Source organism: Nipponia nippon, unplaced genomic scaffold, assembly GCF_047370975.1.
Source record: "Nipponia nippon isolate SJK-2023a ecotype South Korea unplaced genomic scaffold, ASM4737097v1 scaffold_1, whole genome shotgun sequence".
NCBI classification, from domain to species: Eukaryota; Metazoa; Chordata; class Aves; order Pelecaniformes; family Threskiornithidae; genus Nipponia; species Nipponia nippon.
Window position 1 is genome coordinate 95,844,209 of NW_028262290.1, and position 19,373 is coordinate 95,863,581.

Sequence of the window (19,373 nt, forward strand, 5' to 3'; positions counted from 1 at the left end):
AGAATGAAAAAGGTTTTCCTTTGGTTCTACAAACTACAAAGGATAAAATCATCCGTGGTTTTCTACTTGCCTGTTTTATTTGATCACTATTTCTGATGGCCACAAATAGGTGGTTCACATGTCAAGTCAGTGGAGCAGCACAGACAGAAGAGCAAGGATTTGGAAGAATGTTCCCAACAAGTGCAGAGTAACACTTCCCAAATGAGCCTGAGTCTGATCTAGAAGCGTTTGAACTGGAGAACAAACATACAATTGCTGTCCAGCTACTTTTCTGAGGATCAAAGAGCTGCCACTTTCAAAAAAGACTGAGTTACACTGGCGTTTTGCACGTGTGAATCCCCTCTTCTATGGACACTAAAGTCAAAGGGGATCTTGCTGTGGATTTTACAGTGAGAAAGAGTGCTCTCTTGAAGAATTTTTATATTTAGTGTTTTATATGGAGATACACATTTCTGAATTTTTCATGCATTTAGAAGACTGGCTTACTTAGATCCAAGCCTGTCAAGGCAACGTTACTGGTAGTTGCATCAAATTTTCCTTCCTATGCTACTTCTATTAGAGTTGTTACCACCCTCCACACAAATTCCACACAGAAATTGTCATTTATTTATTAACAGGGACTGTTGATCCCTTGATGGGGCAACAGATCAACAACAGAGGCTTTTCTTAAAAAAAAGTTGTGAAAGCAGAAGCTGTCTTCTTCCATGAACCTCTCATGGAATATGACTTCAAAAGAATGGAGAGAAGATATGGTTTGGACGAAGCAGCACACTAGATCTGATAACATGCATCTGTGACCTACAAAGGAGGCAGAATGGGAGGTATTAGGTTGCATTCCCCTGCATTGTACTCTGGAAGAGAGATCCTGTGCAGCAGGGAAGAGCCATACCTAGCCCAACAGAGAGCTGTACTTTAAAAGAATAATGTAGCCTGAAGTTAATGGAAATAATATGAAGGTTCTGTCTTAAATGCCTAAAACCAAGACAAATTTGAAGTGAAGGTTAAAACACCATCTCCCAACCTGCTCTATTTTTCTTATATGTTGCAGCACCACATATGGTATCGATATGTAAGATCATTCACTATTTAGACTACTGTAGTAGAGTGAGTTACAGAGCACCAGTCTTCATTTAGACTGTTCTTGCCTTCTCTGGTTTGTGTCTCAACCCTAATGTCACTTTAACAGAGCTTTTCTTCCCCCTGCTTTTGGTGGTTTAACAGATATAATATAGTATTTATAGAGCATATCAATGTGCGACAGCTTGCCACAGATCATAAACACATTTTTCTGTTGGAAATGTTGAAGTCGTGATTTTCACCACGTGATCTCCAGTTCCCTAAGGTTTGCTCCTTTAATTGTAAATAGCCAGAAAGTCATCAAGCTAGCGTTTAATAAACTTTTAATTTGAAATGGATTACCACATGTTGTGTTTGTTTACCCATTATTAAATCTCTTAGCAACATATCACCAGCAGAAACAGCATACTGTAGCACTGCATAGATACATTAAAAAACAAACCCATGGGGGATATTAGCAGCTAATAATATCTTTAAAGAAGGCTCCAAGAAAAATAAATAAATATAAACAATATAAAAAATTACTTCTAGAAATTTTGTTAGTGCAAATCTGTTTGGCATGGAAATTGCAGATCTTCCATGATCAGCTTATCAGCATATTTCAGAGGTCTGCACACAAAATAGGACATACACTAATTCTCTTTCTCAGTTCTTATAAATACATCTTCCACGACTTCTCAAACTGAGTATCATGAGTTTTTCTGTGTGTTTCCAGAAGCGTGACCTATTTAGTTGCAGCCTCTATGTGTGTGTGTGTGTGTCCATGTGCATGTGAAGACTGATGGTAGGACCAAACAATGGTAAGGACAAGTTTGATTTGTTAAGAGCTTGTCCATAACTCTTGACTGTTGAGAAAAATTGGCTGCAACTCCACCTTTTGAATCTGCTCTTCATGGTTTTGCGCTGCATCTGGAAGCACCTTAGCAGATACATAGAAGATACATGGCAACAAAAAGGACCTTACTCCTCAGTACAATGTATGTTTACACCTCTCTGCTTCTGGTATCAGGGTGGTTATATCAAAGCCTTTTGATCATAGTACAGTTGCTGCTTAGCCTAAAAGTGTCACAGGGCAAACCTCATTTTCTTTATCTCCTAAACCATTACTCACTGTCTGGTAAATACTTCCACTAGCCTCTTTTCATGTTATACTTCCAACCTGAGCTGCCCATTCACCACACTAAATGATTATTATCTGCTTTCTTTCTTTCCTTCCAATACCCTCCTTTTTCTCCTCCCATGTCTTCTACTGTGCATCACTGCTGCTGTTGTCAAATGCCCAAGGAACCTCTGTCCTGAAGAACTAAATCACTGTTTCAGATCTGCACATAATATTCACAGAGACACTACAACCTGTGGGTTGGCTGCATCCTCCAGTTCATTAAACAAAAGGGAATAAGGAATGCCTGTATACCAAAAGAGAATTCTTTTTGTCCATGATAGTCAGATCCCCCATGCTGAAAAAGAAAAACCAATGGCAGTGTCCTGCCATTCTTCTCATTCATGGATTTCTAAGAGAAAAGAAGCAATTTCTGAGTCCATTGCAATTATGTCTTCAACGTAGCTACATCAGGAGACTCACAGAGGCCAAGGAGGATACTCAGTCTAAAAGTAAAATTCAGCGATTTTTTAAGAAAGCTTCTGGGGAGGTCTGCTTCACATAAGCAAATGATAATTTCTCTTTCCTATGGGTTACGGCTTGATTGAATCTTAATGGAACGTCATGGAAGTAGCATAAGGCATGCCTCTGATGCCAGAACTATCTCCCTGCCAAATTTCAAGTCCCTGTTCTAGCCCAGGGAGGTGCTAGAGTTCTTCCAGAAATAATTAGACAAAAAAGTATCTTTTCTTTTTTATTTCTTCCTGTAAGCTTGGTGTCATAAGCAGTTGAACCGTTATTGCTGTGACATTCCAAACATTATTCAGCCTCAAGCAGAGGCCAGCATGGAAAGTTTCACCCTCAGCAGTGAGGCTGGTTTAAATTGCTCACAACTGAAAACAAAGTTAAGCAATATTAATAAAAAAAAAAATCACAGTATTCCTGCTATAACACATGTTGGACCAATCTCTGAACAACGAGAATCTAGCTTAACAGGAACAATAATGACTAGCCAACATCGAAATGAAACTATGCGTTGCTCCAATGAAAGCCTGAATATAAACATGAAAGTTTGAATCTACCACCTTGTGGTCCAGACTGTTCAACCTTCTCTGAGACACCGTTCTTTTCAGCAACGCTTGAACAGATGAGAAGTTGAGGTGGGAGGTGGTGCATATCACACTTATTTTCCTTATCTGAATCCTGTGGTAGTTTAATTATCTATTAAGAAAAAAAAAAAAAAAAAAATGAACATAAACAGTTCAGTATTCCACAAAGCCAGAACATACTTGTTTGTACACTATTTGTGAACCCTAGAAGTCCAAGATGCTACTACAAGGATTTTAGGAAGTTCTTGTTTCTCGGTACTCCATTTACTACAGTTTTGTCTCATATCTGTTTCCCATGTACATCTTCCCCATGCTTACAGACTAAAGCAGATACTCTGGTAAATGGGGGTGACTCACAATCCAAATTCAGAATCATCTGGGAAAACATAGATTCCCTAGATCATTAAATCATCCCAGCTTATATGTTGAGTTGAAAGACTAATTTTGCAGCTTTAGGGTCTCCCCCCCTCATTTCAACCAATTTTGACTCTTCTGTTATTTTTTTACCACAGCTCTGCTAATGTGTTTTCTGACATTCTCTTTCCTAACATACCTTAGGTATATTTTTGGTATAAATTCTTATATCTCTACTTGATTCTGAATTTATTTTCACTTTCTTTTACTCTTGGTAGACCCAAAAAAGAAAATTGCCTGAAAACCATCACTAAAAGAAAATTAATAACTACACTTTCCATTAAGTAATCTCACATATTAAAATTAAGATGCTTTCAGAGTTCATCTCTTTTGGTAAATGTTTTTTCCTGGGCCAGACGTGACTATAAAAGATGTGTAAGTTTGTGGTCTTGTTAAGATTCTGAATGAGGGAATGTATCTCAGTTACAACAGCACCCTTAATTTGCAAGTCCAGAAACAAAGCTTCCATCAAAGAGGATTTCTTAATTCAGACCCATTTTCACCAAAGACATACAAAAAATTTCACATCTGAATTATGTCCAAAACCTGTTCAAAAGTAAGGTTCTTACCACAACAGAGCCTTCCTTGCTACCTGTGGATCCCAGACATACACATGCAACGATATCATAAACAAGATTATTTTATTTTGTAGCCATGTGAAAGCACCTCTGCGATTCACTAAAACTCTAGAGGAAATTTAAATGCACTTGGTGGCAGGCTGAAACTTGGAATTTCAACTTTTGATCCAAATTTTTGATCCAATTACTCAGCACCACAAACAATATTTTGATATTTGAAATAATCCTAACATTTGCCTGTAAAAACTCCACTAATTTCATGTAAAAGTTGGAGATGCATGTGATTTTCATTTTCTTTGTATGCCTACTGGATAGATTGATAAACTGCTGTTTGGAAAGGCGGTATTGATTTTAAAGCTGAGAGAAGGAAAGTAGAATCTGTTCTGAGGAACTGTGACTAAAGCAACAGGCCTTGTTTTTTTAAATACAAACCTGAAAGTAGAGATTGCATAACCAATGATCCAAGTCTTGAGAAATAAAATTTTCAATTTTTTTGAATCGGTCAATTTTAGAGTCATAATGGCCTCTGAGGAAGGGACATTTAAATTTTCCCTCCAAAGCATTAAAATTGTTGTCACATAAGGGAAAAGCTCCCCATCCCACTTCTCGATCAATCCAAGTATGGGTCCCACGAAGAAGGAAGAGTTCAAAGAGGAGGACCATGCCTGGCTTCATAGCTTTTCTAGGTGGTAGAACCTAGTAAAGGAGGAAAAGAGAAGATTTATTAGTTATAAAAACATTACAAGGGAACCAGTTTTCTTTTATCATACAAAGCTCTACAAACTTCATACCTCTGAAGCAATTTTGCATGCTAAAACAATTAACAACTCTTCTCTTTCCACCAAATCATGCATTTGAACAATTTTCCACTCCGACAAAAAATGCTGTGCTTTTTTTTCACGCTAATTTTGTGAATTCTTTTTTTCCCTTCGCTTTCTAAAAGTGTTCATTTTATGTCTTTATTTACCAGTGATGGAAAAACATTGCCAGTAGAAAACTTAAAGACAAAGTAACAAACCAACTTGGGAATCTGGTGTGTCCCTGTGAGGGCTTACTGAGATTCACCACTGGGTTCTTCTTGCAGCAACTTTGGAGAGTTTATCCAAATACCCAGTGAGAACACTTGCAGACTTGCTCCTCACTGAGTCATAAACTATTCTCCACCCAGTTCTGGGAATGATATTGGTACACAATAGCCTTCCTCCTTCAAATTAAAGCAGGGAAACTCTTCTTGCAAAGTATGTGAACCTCAGGGTAGGGTCAAAAAGGATTTTGAGGTAGTAAACTCTCAGCATACCAAAGACTAGCAAATACTGTTTACGCTTTTCATAAGATAGCTAGAGATATTCTTCTGACCAGCTGGGAGCTGTGGAAGAGAGTTACCAATGCCTTAGGGCCCTGGAGCGATTGTGTTCCCATGGCAAAGACTTGAAAATCAGGGATGAAGAAACACCCTGAAGTAATGAATTTATGTAAATCCCTCTATAACGTTTGCTGTGTGAAGCAATACAAGGTCATGGACAAGAGGGTAGAGAAGGAAGCAGGGCAAAGACAAAGAAATCTGGTCCTGTGTCATAATTGTAACTGTTTTCTTTAATTAATATGGGGGTTGACCGAGGTCCTATTGAACAGCTCTAATACATTCAAAAGGGCAAATAAAACAAAAACCATACAAAAGCTAGAAAATGGAAGGTGACTACCATCATACCCGGGCTAACGGCTCTGAAGGGCAGTCACCTGGGGACAAGGGGAACAAACACGTCAGCTACACCTCTCACACAGCAAAACATCTGCTTCACCACTGCTCCTACACATTCTCCTGGATTATGGAGAACTGGGACTGCCTAATCTCTGAAATAAATTATCTTAGATGCTTTTCTAATGGAGACATTATTCTATTATTTGAATGTTTTCCACCTTTTATTGTTCCCATTTCAGTCCTGAAAGTTCATAGCAGCAAATACCTTGGTACATTTGCCTTGCAAAGACTCCTGCTCAACCTTACCTTGCCTTCCAGCCAAGGCAGAGAAAGAGGAGCCTTTTCTCCTTCTCTCCTCCCTGTGAATTGGCACGTACTTGTAGAAGACCACAATATTCAAGGGTATCCTCTGACTCTGAGTGTCCTGTAGGATATACCTTCAGCACTTTTTGAAACGCAGAATAAGACCTCTGAATAGAAGACATCCATCCAAACTGATCATCCACTATTAAAAGCCTAAAATGCCAAAGTCTTCTTAAATTAGCAGGGATTTCCTCAGATGACATTCTTAGCTGATAACAAGCCACAAATCTTTACTGCCTCAAATATTACTGCACATAAGTACACACCTCAACACAGCTCTCTTTTGACTGATATTTTAAAATACTAGCATCAATTTTTCATACTCCTGATTAAACAGTAAGCAAGATAATAAGTGCCACTCAGGTACAGCCAAGCTTTTTCTGTCTCTTTTTCTGAAGCAGCTAAGGGATTTACCCATACCAATAACTGCTATGTTACGAGATGATACACGTTCATAGCTGTGCTGCATTCTATAATTTTTTGAAGACGTGAACATAAATTATTATTTTAATAATATGTCTTCCTGTTTCAAGTTATATATTGCCATTAGATAACAGTAAGAGAGAGGAAGTAGTTTAAGGAAATTTTTTAAAACTATAAATATTGTTGTTATTATGTAGGTGTACTTTATATTAATTATGTAAATATATTCTAAGACTTAGTGTAGGCTTAAAATGAAACAGAAGCATCTGTTGAAAAATGCCATAACCCTGTGGCAGCTGCTATTAAACCATTAACAGTATCAGGTTTCATTTAAACCAGATTTACCATTTTCTATAACAGCCCGTGGGAAAGCTAAAAACATTAGGCACAAATTACTGACAAAAGAGATCCTTAATCAAGCCATACATTTCATTTGGCTAGCTGGGTGCTAGATAGTAACCTCTGTGCTACAAATTAAAGGTGGTGGTTACAAGGCTATGATCAAAGACAATTACCTGCATTATTGAACAATCCCAAAGCATAAGCAGCTGAAATCACTGCCGTATCACAACCACCTTTTCATTTTCTCCCTTGTTTCCCAGACTTACTCTTTCCTTTAGAATAACTCAACAGTAGACTCTATTCTATGAACAGATAGTGGTCAAGCAGTTAGTGTAAGGGTAATTATGACTATTAAAAATTCATTTCTTTGTTTCCTGCTCACAGTTAGTCTTCATTTGCTATAAGCTCCCATCCTGGACCTAGGTTGCAAACTCACTCTTTGGGACTGGAAGCATCCCTTTGCTTACAGTTACAGAAGCTGGATATTTAGGCCATGCCATGATCCAAAAACATAATGACAAAACATATAATAAGAAAAATAAGGGTTTTGTCACACACCTGTATGCTACAAAGCCTGAGTCTGTAAGATTCATTCTGGGAATCCTCACGCATGAACACTGGGTGTATGCCCCAGGTAGGACAGTGTCACGCATCTCAGCATATATGGTCAAATAAAACATACCTACTAAGTAAGAAATTTCTTTCTGTTGAATCCATACAAAAATCCCAGCCAAGTCTCTGCCTGTTACTCTATGCCAGTGTACCAAGCATTCACACAGGCGCCCATGGGCTTTCATTTCCATCTTGATGGCCACCGGGAGTGTGATTTATACAGGGGAACTGCTGTTTAGGAAAGGACAGCCAGGCTGAAGCAGGAGAGTTTCGAAAAGGAGGCAGGTCCCCTCAACAACCCCATGCTAAACCTATTCCCATCGCCACAGTGAACGCACATCTCTGTCACAGCCCGCTGTCCCATGGCTGCAGGGTCAGACAGCCCTGGGAGGGAGATTGGTGTTGTGCCGCCTGCCCTTCATTAGTCTCCTCCTAGGCAGCAAGCCTGAGAGCAGGGATTTGGGGCATGGCCAGCACAACCCGTAAGCATAGATGCACAAAGGCATTTAGGCATGTAGCTCCAATTGAAATCCACAGTCCTTGAGTGTCTGCATGCCTCTGTGGGTTTGGGTTGTCATGCTTAAGTACAGGGCAGGGAATAGCTCAGGTATTTAAAGGAGAAGGGGAATCAGTAATTGCTCGCTCTCTCTCTCATAAGAGACTCGAGGCAGTGCTTGGGATGGGCAAGGCACAGGCAGCTCAAACTGACCAGTTTGTTTTGATGGACTGTTTTGTTTCTGAAGGAAAAAAAAAAAAGAAAATCAGCAGTTATATTTTCCCTGCTGGCACCAACCTCTTTTGAGGCACTATTTGATAAGTTAGTCCACAAGCCTGCACCAACACTGTTGATGTTCAAAGACAGCATACTACATAAATACAGCTTCCTGCGTTTTAATGGGAACACCTTAGCTCACTGTTTCTTCTTGCTCAGGTAAAATTTCCATTGAGGTCTCTGAGGTATATAGCCTTTTACAGTGCTATGAAAGCATCCAGTGCCCACTTTTTACTGGTGTAATTTCTTCTGCAAAGAGAGGTGCAGCAGAGAATAAATAATGTTTGTGTGTGTCTGCACAGGCACAAGTAGTTCTTCTTAGTCTGCAGTTAACAGTGTTGCATTTAATTGAATTAAATCATAGTGAACTAAAATTATCTCTTGCCACTATTTCTGAATTCAACTGTTTTATATCAGTTTTATTGTAATATATCTTACGTCCCCATATGCCACCATAATTTCAGCAAAGAAATCATTTACTCTAGAGAGAGAATGAATTCTATTTGAATATTTCAATAAACAGATCCAGCATAAGGATTTGGTGGTTTTTGTCTGACTTAATCTTGGGCTTTAACCTTGTCAGAGAAGAAATAAACCTTTGCTCTCTCCTCTGCACCTTCAAATGCTTTCGATTTAGAAGAAAAAGGACAAAAATTACATTACTTAATTCACATAACACAAAAATTTGACCACTTGGCATGTACAACTGAAATGGATTAAAGTGAATTAGAATATGCAAAGGCAATTCAATGTTTACTTATTATATAGAAGAATCTTGCAAAACACCATATAAATTAATGGCTTATTGTTTCTGATTATGAAAACTGTGGCAAATGAACCTCACAGGTGTAAAACATGGGTAGAAAACCTTTTAAATAGGAAGCAGTTCCCATCAAACTATTTCATTAACAAATAAAAAATTACTTCACTATGTAAAATGAATAGTGCTGGAGATGAGGCTGTTATTGCCAAAATAAGGTGGAGCTTTCACAACCAGATTTCAAGCCCTCCCTGTTTACATGCAAGGCCAGCATACAGGTAGAGGGAAGGGCATTCTTGGCAAGTCTTTGTGTAACTTTGAAATTTATAAAAGGCCAGAGGGGAGGGAATAGAAACAGGGACTGAGGTAAAAATAAAATATCACGTTATTAACGTTTTCCAAAAGTCCTATCTATCACCAGAACGTCCTGGAGTAGCTGGAAACTTACTTCCCCAGTTTTCTATTGCTGCCTGTCTTTGAACAGGTATCTAAATACAAAATAACACACAAATCAAAGGAACATGCAGTGCGCTATCATTCATTCCCCATACATATATATTTTTTTTCTATTTTCTGAAAAAAAGAACAGACCTTTCAGGCCTGGCACAGGTCAAACAACTCCCTGACTGCTCTCTCTGCAGCTTGCAGATCTCCTTAAACCTTTATGAAGTACCACCATCTTTCATGTGACCCAGTATCCCAACCTCCCTAATCGTAGTGGAATACGGACCAGAAGCTGTTACAGCACAGCACGCGAGCTCAGGATTATGGATGAGCCGCACAGAGCGCAGGGTTGCAGTATCTGTAAGCAGGCAATTTATTTACCACCCTCAGTCCCACAGAGGTGGCAGCAAGCAGGATTTCTCCTGACACACTGTGCCAAAGCACCCCAGTGTCTTCCCAGAGCCACACACCAAGTGCCCCAATGGAAACACCTCCTGCCTCTCCCATGCTACCAGAGCAGGGACAATTCCCACCACCTCCCTTTCCTCTAGGAGAGATAACTCAGGGCATAGTTAACTCCAGCAGCATTGCACGTGGCACGACTACCTTACACCACAGGACCAGAATCTGGCCTTTTATCTTCCCAAATACAGGGGAATAATGTTTGCATTCTGCGAGCTTTAGCCTCTGCATCTGTTGCTAATTGTCCTGGCACATCTGCTCCTAATTCTTTTCTGTTCTTTGACCAGCAGGGAGTAGTAATGTATGGTACAGCCAACGCTAGCCTCCCCGAGTATTTCTGGTGATATACCGCTGGCCTGGGTGGATTCTGACCTCATCTTGCAAGGGGAGAAATTGTCTTTGTAAGAGGAAGACAGGAACCCCAGTTCCTTCTCCTGCCACTCCCGTCTAACTTATTTACTCCTGAGATTGATTCCAGCATGGTGAGAGCATGAGTTTCCCAGGATAACGTAGGCCACCGACACAAAACAGCAGAGTTTATTTCTTTTATGTCAAGAGGACACATACTTTGCTCAGAAACCACTTGGAGCCAAGGAGTCTCACGAAGACATGGCTTGTTCGGCAGGCAGGGCTGAGTCACACAGTAGCGCCATGCTGCCTGCCCCAGGCTCTGGTGCAGGAGCAGGCAGCTTTCCTCTTCTTTTTGCTCCCCCAGCTGCTCCATCTTGGGTCTCTTTCCTGATGCTGTTCTGGGTTCCTCATCACGCCTCACATAGCACAGCATCCCCTTCCTCCTTAAGCTTCAGTCCAGCCTGGGACACAGCAATGCTCCCTTCACCAGGGAAGCTGTGCCAACATAGAGTTCACGCTCCTGCAGTATTTCCCAGATGGTCCAGACCTCGTCAGGCTCTGCTTTTTTTCCAGGGGTTCAGCTAACACCCCTCCAGCAAAGAAATAGGAAGACTGACTCCTGATAACAAATCCCCTTTCCCTTGTGTGCTCTGCTTAAAAATTGCATGTTTAGACAGGATCACTTTTTTTTAATTTTGTAGCATAAAGTACTCTTCTCATTTCTGTAGTACTACCCTGCTCATCCTGAGCTCACAGATAACTATTTAAAACATGAAGTGTTTCAAAGCCAGATATTTTAAGGGAAAAAAAAAAAAGTGTCTTCTGAGGATGTTTTGCACGCTCCCACGACGTGTGGATATGGATCAAAACATGGCTTAAGCCCCTTTTCACAGTTCCATGCTGTCAGCTCTGGTGAGTCATGGAATTGCTCCATTTTTCCACTCACAGCATTTTTTTGTTCGGGTGGGCATTTACTTTGCTCTTGATGTCCTCTGTTGTTTGGAGTTTACTTGGAGCTAAGGATACAGGCAGGGGCTGCTGCATTCTGCCTTCCCACTGATCTGCCCCAGATAATATACGACTTTTGTACAACTATCATATCCAATGGCTCACGTCAAGCTCTCTTACAGATATAATTTCCCATTAGGTAGGGAACAGGCCATGGAGTGGTCCAAAATAAAAGCCTGTCCCTAGACACTCCTGATTTTTAACATATGTCTGCTAGATTTTCCAACGCAGACCACATACCTTACCCTAGTTAGATATGCTGCATTATAATGTAGGCCACATTTCTGAGGTCTTTGGGCAGTTTACCTCGGTCTAAGCTGGAAGAGCACGCACAGTACAGTCCAGCGAATGTTTTCAAGAACTCCTCCACCAGAGCATATTGACTAGACAACATACGAAATGTTACTCCAATTAATTACCAAAAACAAAACCTAGGATAAGTAGTAACCTTTTGCATATGTAAATCAATTGCACAATGCTAAATACAGTAGATGCAATAGATTCTAATATGCAATGGCTTCGTAATATCAGCACACCAGACTTAATGAATCCCTTCAAGTCTCCACACAGTGCTGGAAATGGAGCTTTCCATGTTGGGAAAGACATCTCCAGGCAGCAAAGGTCTCCAGAGAAACCACCCGGCTACAGCTCGTGGCTGGAACAATATCTGTGCACAGCACAGCCAACGGAGGTCCCCATGACACTTTCTGCTTGGCCCACAGCAAGGAGAAAGACTCACGGCCATTTGGGGAGAAGAGCACTATTGAAGGTCTAGCAGCCAGTCAAGGCAGCGTGGGACCCTTGGCCCTGTGGTGTAAGCAGCACCCAGCCCAAGGGTTGCTCGCAGCACACCACAGAGGTCTGTCCCCAGGATGTCACAGAGGTGTGACACATCCAGAACAAAATTGCTCTGAAAACATGCGTTTTGAGGAGCTGTTGCAGAAAGACATTTAGCAAATGGCAATCAAAGACTGAAACCCCAAACAAACTCAGGTAAAGAAAATAGAAGCAGTAGTAAGTATGTGTTCCTGCTGTGTGAAAAAAACATCAAATCTGCAGTCTTCAAATAAATACAAGCGTCTGTCTAAGCTTAGTTCTTGCATTTACCAAAAGGTTCACGTAGCACCTTATCATCCCAACTACAAATAATTGCATCCAGGGAAAATTTAAGTGCCTCTCATTTTGAAAGTCCTCTGGCACTGCCAAGCATTATTACTTCCTATCTTTTTTCATAGTGTATCAAACTCTTATGTTATGTCCTATAAAGTGTCCTAGAGCTAAATGTTCTTCATCTGTGCCAGCGTTTCGCTCAAGAATAAAATAAAAGGGGGGGGGGGGGGGGGGGGGGGGAGAAAAAGTTTGTGCTCTACTTTTCCTAATGATACCTTGTTTTGTAATTACTAAAAGCATCACAGTCCTTAGACAGCTGCTGACATACAGAAAATAAGGTCCTTGAAACTGTTTGTTTCATCGTATTTTAAGAATTAATACCTTAGGTCATGTTAATCAGCTTCTGATACATGTAGTTTTCGAAATGCACTTCAGGGAAGAAAATGCTGGAAATGACTAATAACAACAAAGATATGAACTTTATTCGTTATATATCTAACTCCAAATGTGAACATTACCAAAGTACTTTGCCATCTTAAGTATTTAGGAAGCCTTAAATAAAAAATAAATCCACCTCATTCAGTGAAATAGAACATCCTCTTTTTCCAAGCAAAAGAGTTCAAATTTATTAATTTTGTAGCTATATTTTAAAATGAGTGTCAGCCCCTGCTAGATGACTGCATGATAAGTGTCCTGAAACTTCAGGAAAAGGCACTAAATTTTTCACAGCATTTGTGTTTCATTTTCAGTGTAATAAAAATATGGTGCCCTTTTAATAATGAATAATAGATCTCCTGGTATGATTTACATGCGTGGATTAAATGTCATGTTTGAAAAGTTGCTGTTTTATTCATATTGAATTTCCCTCAAGTAAAACAAAATGGTACCCAGCTACTGTTATAATATTGCTAGTACCTTGCCATACTGGTACATAAATATTAACTGGTTGATATACTCTTTAAAAATCTACAGATCTGTGAACTGTTCTGTCAGCAACTGCAGCTGTATATGCATATGAACTGATTTAATGCTATCCCGAGTTCCAGGTACACCAGGGAAAACACGTAGCGCCAGTGCTCACATACTTCTGGAGCCCACATTTTTTTTGCTGAAGTGCCAATTTTGGAAGGCTGGCTCATAATAAGGACCGATGCCAAACGGGTGCAGCGGGACTGGAGTTAGAAAGCAGCCTGGGGAGCCCAAAGCTGACTCGATTGTCCCTGCTTCTCCTCAGCAGTGCTGGACTGACATACCAGGTGACTGGGTGGCTTAATGAACGTTTTTTAAATGTACTTACAGGTAGTCTCATTGGCTTATAGTGCTCTTCGCAATAGCTGAAAATTTCCTATCCGAACTTCCCCTTCTGAACAAAAACTCGCTTCCTAACAGGCAATATTTTTTCTGGAAAATGTTTATAATTTATTGCAAACACTTGAAATAGGAACATCTTCCTTAAAGGTTCCTTCGCTTAGTAGGTGAAACCTGCAACGTACAAGAAAATATTTTGGTCCTGATAATTGAATTTTTTTTTTTTTTTTTTTTTTAAAGAGAAGTATTTTAGCCACATGCCAATTTTTATTCCATTGGAGCCAATGAATATTTTGACTCTGAAAAGTGAGGATTTGTTCTTATTGTTGTAATTGTTTCATACAACTACTATAATGTTTACTGAACTAACTTAAGAAAAGCTGACTGAAAAAAAGAACGACACCACTTTCTTTCTCTGAGCAAAATTAAACTTTCGCACACCACAACTCATTTGTGCTCTTCAAGTCATCATTAAACTGAAAAATGTAATCTGGACTTACTAACACTGGGACATGCATCCTATAGAGTAATAAGATACTGCTTTAAATACACTGTGAACGAAAAACATTTACTGACTACTTAGGTCTAATCTATAGTAGGATCTTAGCCACCATGAGACAGCAACAAGGAAATTATACTAGTAAAATCCTTGATCTAGTGTAAAGATGATGCAGTCACACCTGTGCAGGTGCTGTCAAGGACAGTCTAATTGCAGTAACTGCCTTACTAGATGCACCGTAAACATCTCATCTCCTTTCCTATCCTCTCCTTATTCAACTTTCATTCCAGACCTGAGAAAAATCAGACAGTGCAAGAGGATATTGAAAGTTTAAGAACAAATCTTCTTTACTGACAGAGTTAGCCTCCTCCTTTTTTGAATTTCAGCTTAAGTTCACATTCAATTTGCATTATAATGTAGGTGAAGCTTCAAAATAGATCTTGCTTCACCTAGACCAGACAGTATTAACCAATCTAAGCCTAAAGTCCCCTTGCATAAACTAAATATATGAAAATGTCCTTGAAATGCTGGATCTAAAACAAGTCCCCCTCAGATCATGCTGTTAGTTGCTATTCCTAAAATTGTAGAGAGTACTTTGAAACAGCAATTACATTTTATCCCAGTCCAAAGCATTCATATGTGTTTTGTCCAGCATAATTCAAGGAAAAAAATTACTCATGTGACTGTCTGGCCTTACTGAAAGCCAAATAAAATTTAACTGGAGTTATTAGGAGCCACTGTCTAATATGTAGTCAGAGGTTATTGGGGGAGGTAGGTTGACAAACTAAAAAGGAGGACAGTGAAGGAGGGGAAAGAAGGGAAGCTGGCAAGTTGGAGCAAAGAACATTGATTAATGAACAAAAAACATTTTTGAAAGGTCGGGTGCGCAAGTCAGGCTACCCCTGAGGCAGATCTAACTTACATGACCAGCACTTTCTGTACGCAGCAGGTAACCCATGCTGACACCAACTTTGCCGACATGACAGGGTTATTATTTTTGGAAGGAGGTAGTGTTCTGGAACAATTTCTCTAATATATTAGTTAAAACTAAGCTTTCCTTCAATATCAAGCATGCATGTCTTCATTTTCACCATGTTTACACTGAACTCCTATCATTATTCCTGCCAATGAAAACAAAAGCTTATTCTTCATTTGTGAGCACTTTTATTTTCCCCCCTGTAATATATCCCAGAGCAGTATTGATGTATATAAGGTTGTGTTCAAACCCAGATGCTCATCTGGAGCTCACCACTAAGACCTCACTACTTTAAGTTTTGCAACAGATGCTAATCATCTGAAGCCTAAAATTTGCCTCATCTCAGCACAGATCTCAGGGGTTTCTTTTGAAACATACCTTAAGGTTACGTGCCAATACCAAGGCAGAAGAACAGAAAGGTAGAATCATTCAGCGTACACCACCTACATCTTCAAAATGAGCTGGTGGAAGAGGTTCTCTAAAATTACGACATTAAGCTTTTGCTGTCCGTTATACACTCATGAAGAGAGGGAATCATCAGAAAGTCATTTAATCCAACTTCTCCTCCTGGTCCTGCATTTTAAATGGACTTGCCCGAGACCTGCACCCTCGTTCACTAGGCTAAAAATGAATTTTGGTGAAGATGCTAATTAAATGTCCTCTGTGAGACTCAAAGAGGACTTTAAAGCAAAGTCTGGAAAAATAGTAAAACTACCAAGCATTTCTCTCAGACCTTTGGATGAAGCATAATAGCTACCTCTAAAGCAGTTACTGAGGTGTCTGCACAACCCCATAGAGACTAACATAAAGATAAGTACGTGGACTTTGCACATACTCCTCACAAATCCCTATCAGGAGTTCCTTTGCATAGAGGAGCAGCTGGACAAAAGACAGGTCAATCCAAAATAGCTCTTGCTTAGTATTGAGAACAGAGATATGCAGTTTTGAACAGGGGACATTCCCCAGGTAGAAGCAAAAACAGCAGGCAAGACCCAGGAGAAACACGATGCTGAAAGCAAGAGGCAAGGCATGCTGGAGTCGTTCAATCATACTGCCCATAGTCTTCTCCTTTCAATGAAGCCTAAGAAGACAGTAGTTTGTCTTCGAGGCAGTAAGCAGGATACGTGCATCCTGCCTAGGGAGGAATCCCAGATTAGTGATTTCTCTGACAGATACATGTATTTGTTTTAAAGTCATGTGACAGTCACATTCACATGATTCTTTTCATACCAACAGCTGTATTTACAGACACTGTTCATTATCCATTACAGATGATAAACAATTAAAAAGCAGAAAATGTGAATTAGCGGCACTTTATATATCACAAACTCAATAGCTGAAATGACCTATCCACAAGTAACTGAAAACATTAGTGCCATATATAAAAGTTGCTTTATCTGAAAGCTCTTTGGGATAGGGACTGTCTGTTCTGTATCTACACAACGCTTCACACAATGGAAGGGGTAAAGAAGGAAATCTACCATGCAGGTCATACTGCAAAATAAAAAATTGAAAACGGAAAAAAGTATCCTTCTCCTTCTACCAATGCCTCATAACACACACACAAAGAAAAAGTGCATACTGAGAGAGATGGGGGTTGTTTTTCAAACCGTAAAGAAGCTTTCATGTGCCAGAGAGTTTATCCGAGACCAATGTTTCAACCAGCACTAGGTATTAGCTACAACAGTGAGCAACTGACACACAACAATCCTGCCACGCACAGCATGCTTAGGCAGGAAAATATGTGTGCTTCAGTCGCAAAAGACAGAATAGAGCCTCAAGTGTTTGGGCTCCTTCCAAAATAATTCAAATGCTGCTTTTTTGGCAAATGGAGGTCAATGGAGCTAAAACTCACAGAAGGATTTGGGCATTCATGTGTTTATATACACCCACTCGTTCATTTATTATTCTAAAGCTACTTTACAGAAATCAAATTACATAGCTGACAAGCTGCATAGATAAGACAGAATAAAAGTAAAATTTAAAATTAGCTGACAACACTACACGATGTAGGGTATATTTGGCCCTTTTAGAGTGAGCGATGAGGGTTAACCTAGGGGAAAAAAAATTGCACCTTCTTAAATTGTACCTTAAATTATTAAATAAATTATGAACATGATGGAATGCATTAAATATATAAGCCTGAAGGAGAAAGAGCGGATGTGTTTTAACTTTCAAAGCAAAGACAGCATATTTAAGAAGCATTGCTTACTGTCTGGATACTTTGTCCGAAGTACATTTCAGTGTTGTAGAAGTTTCCATCGTGACTAACAGGCAGTGTTGTCCTAGCCCAAGGCTGCTCCTTCATTTTGGGCCACTCCAGCAAGCCACCACCTAAGCGGCTGAGAACAGAAACTTTGAGGGTGTAGCAGCCTTTAGGGACCTTATCTTTGACTCCCCTCAGGCATTTGACATGAATTTTTATCGGCTGTGGTGTCTTGGAGCAGTCAACCTATGGAGAAGCCTCTGTGTTACTGACCTGGGTTGAGCAGACTTTAACCATACAATTAGCAAGAACAAATTTCTTCAAGAAAATAACTACCGAAAAAGCAGACAACATGCTTCTTGTTCAACCTGCAATTACCTATTGTTAACCAAGGATCTGCAATTAGGGAGGTCAAAAGTCATAGAGATGACAGATAAAAAATAATCCAAATACTACTAATAAAATGTTCGGCATCCTTGGGGGGAAGGTGGAGCTATTGAAGCATGACACCAGAAGCCATTAGTCTGCAATAATAAGGCAGAATTAACTAGAAAACAACACCTTCAAAAATATAGCATGCTTTGCAAGACAGGCACAATATGTGATGTGATGAGCAGGCTGCAGGCACAGAGTGAAAGACAGGGCAGGCCATGTTTTTATACTAATTATTAGCCTTGCCAAAGCTATTAGTGCTGTGTAATATGCAGACTATCCTTTCACCTTCTGATTATCATATAATCAGATTCTCTTAAAAATAGTAATCAAAGTGCAGCACGTGTAGAGTTTAATAACAACTCCCTACAGGCACCTTTATTCCAAGTCCAGACAAAAGGAAACATCTGCTGCTTGCGGTTGACAAGATGTTGTCTGAGTTACAGAATGTTTAGTATGGAATAAATTCTGTGCTGTGTATCAGAAGTGCCTTTCTGGTGCTTTCTCTGTACGCTCAGCTTATAGCGCAAAGGTTAGCAGAAGTGAACAGATACAGCAGTACAATCCTTACAAGTCTTGCCTAACTAAAGGCATAGGGTCCGTCCCACTATGCCAGCGGACACTTCAGTGTTGCCCAAATGCAATCTGCAGGGTCAAGCATGTAACAGGGAGTCCCAGTTTGGCTCCAGTATTGACTTCAGTGGATAAAATTGCTTCTGCAATAACTAATTATTTAGTGCTTCAAATCAGCAATGATTTTTTTTTTTCCCCAATAAATCAATTTCTTCCATTATTTTGAGAACACACTAGTGCTAGGTCGTCTTCTTTTAATGCAATGTGATACAAGAACCCATGCCACACTTCAGAATCAAATGGCTACCTCGACTACTAGGTTTAGTAGTCTCACAGTTTAAGCCTACAGTAGCTAATAATCTCTTCTTTAATCCTGTCTTGGATTTATTTTGGAAGAGATAGCATATTTCCATATAGATAGAAAGCTTCTGGAATTAAATTAAGCAGTTAAATAAACAGTCAAATTTGTTAAACTTCTTTTGTTTCTCAACACAAACCATACTTAACAACTAATCTGAATGACAATTATTTTCAGCTTAATTAGAAAATCTTAATTAACAATGAAGATTTAACCTTAATATTTTTGGTTTCTGAATCATATATAAAAAAATTAACATTATGTGAATAAATAAGACAATCCTTTTAAACCTCAAGGCAGGATTACTGATGCAGGCAGACTTCGTTATTAAACACATTCTAAATTAAACGCCTCTATGAATTTTATACTGAAATATATTGTGATAGTTTTGCATGCCA

The 19,373-nt window shown here is 39.5% G+C and overlaps 1 protein-coding gene across 1 annotated transcript in view; it reads right to left on the reverse strand.

Annotated features, from left to right (window-relative positions):
* The window catches only part of LOC104021898 (uncharacterized), a 124,149-nt gene that overhangs the window by 102,657 nt on the left and 2,119 nt on the right, over positions 1–19,373 (reverse strand). Inside the window, exons 3-5 of the mRNA XM_087748580.1 lie at positions 17,619–17,858; positions 4,710–4,973; positions 3,262–3,397 (exon numbers count right to left, since the gene is read on the reverse strand). Of these exons, the coding sequence (XP_087604706.1) occupies positions 3,262–3,397; positions 4,710–4,973; positions 17,619–17,858 (640 nt within the window). The remainder of the gene's footprint in view (positions 1–3,261; positions 3,398–4,709; positions 4,974–17,618; positions 17,859–19,373) is intronic.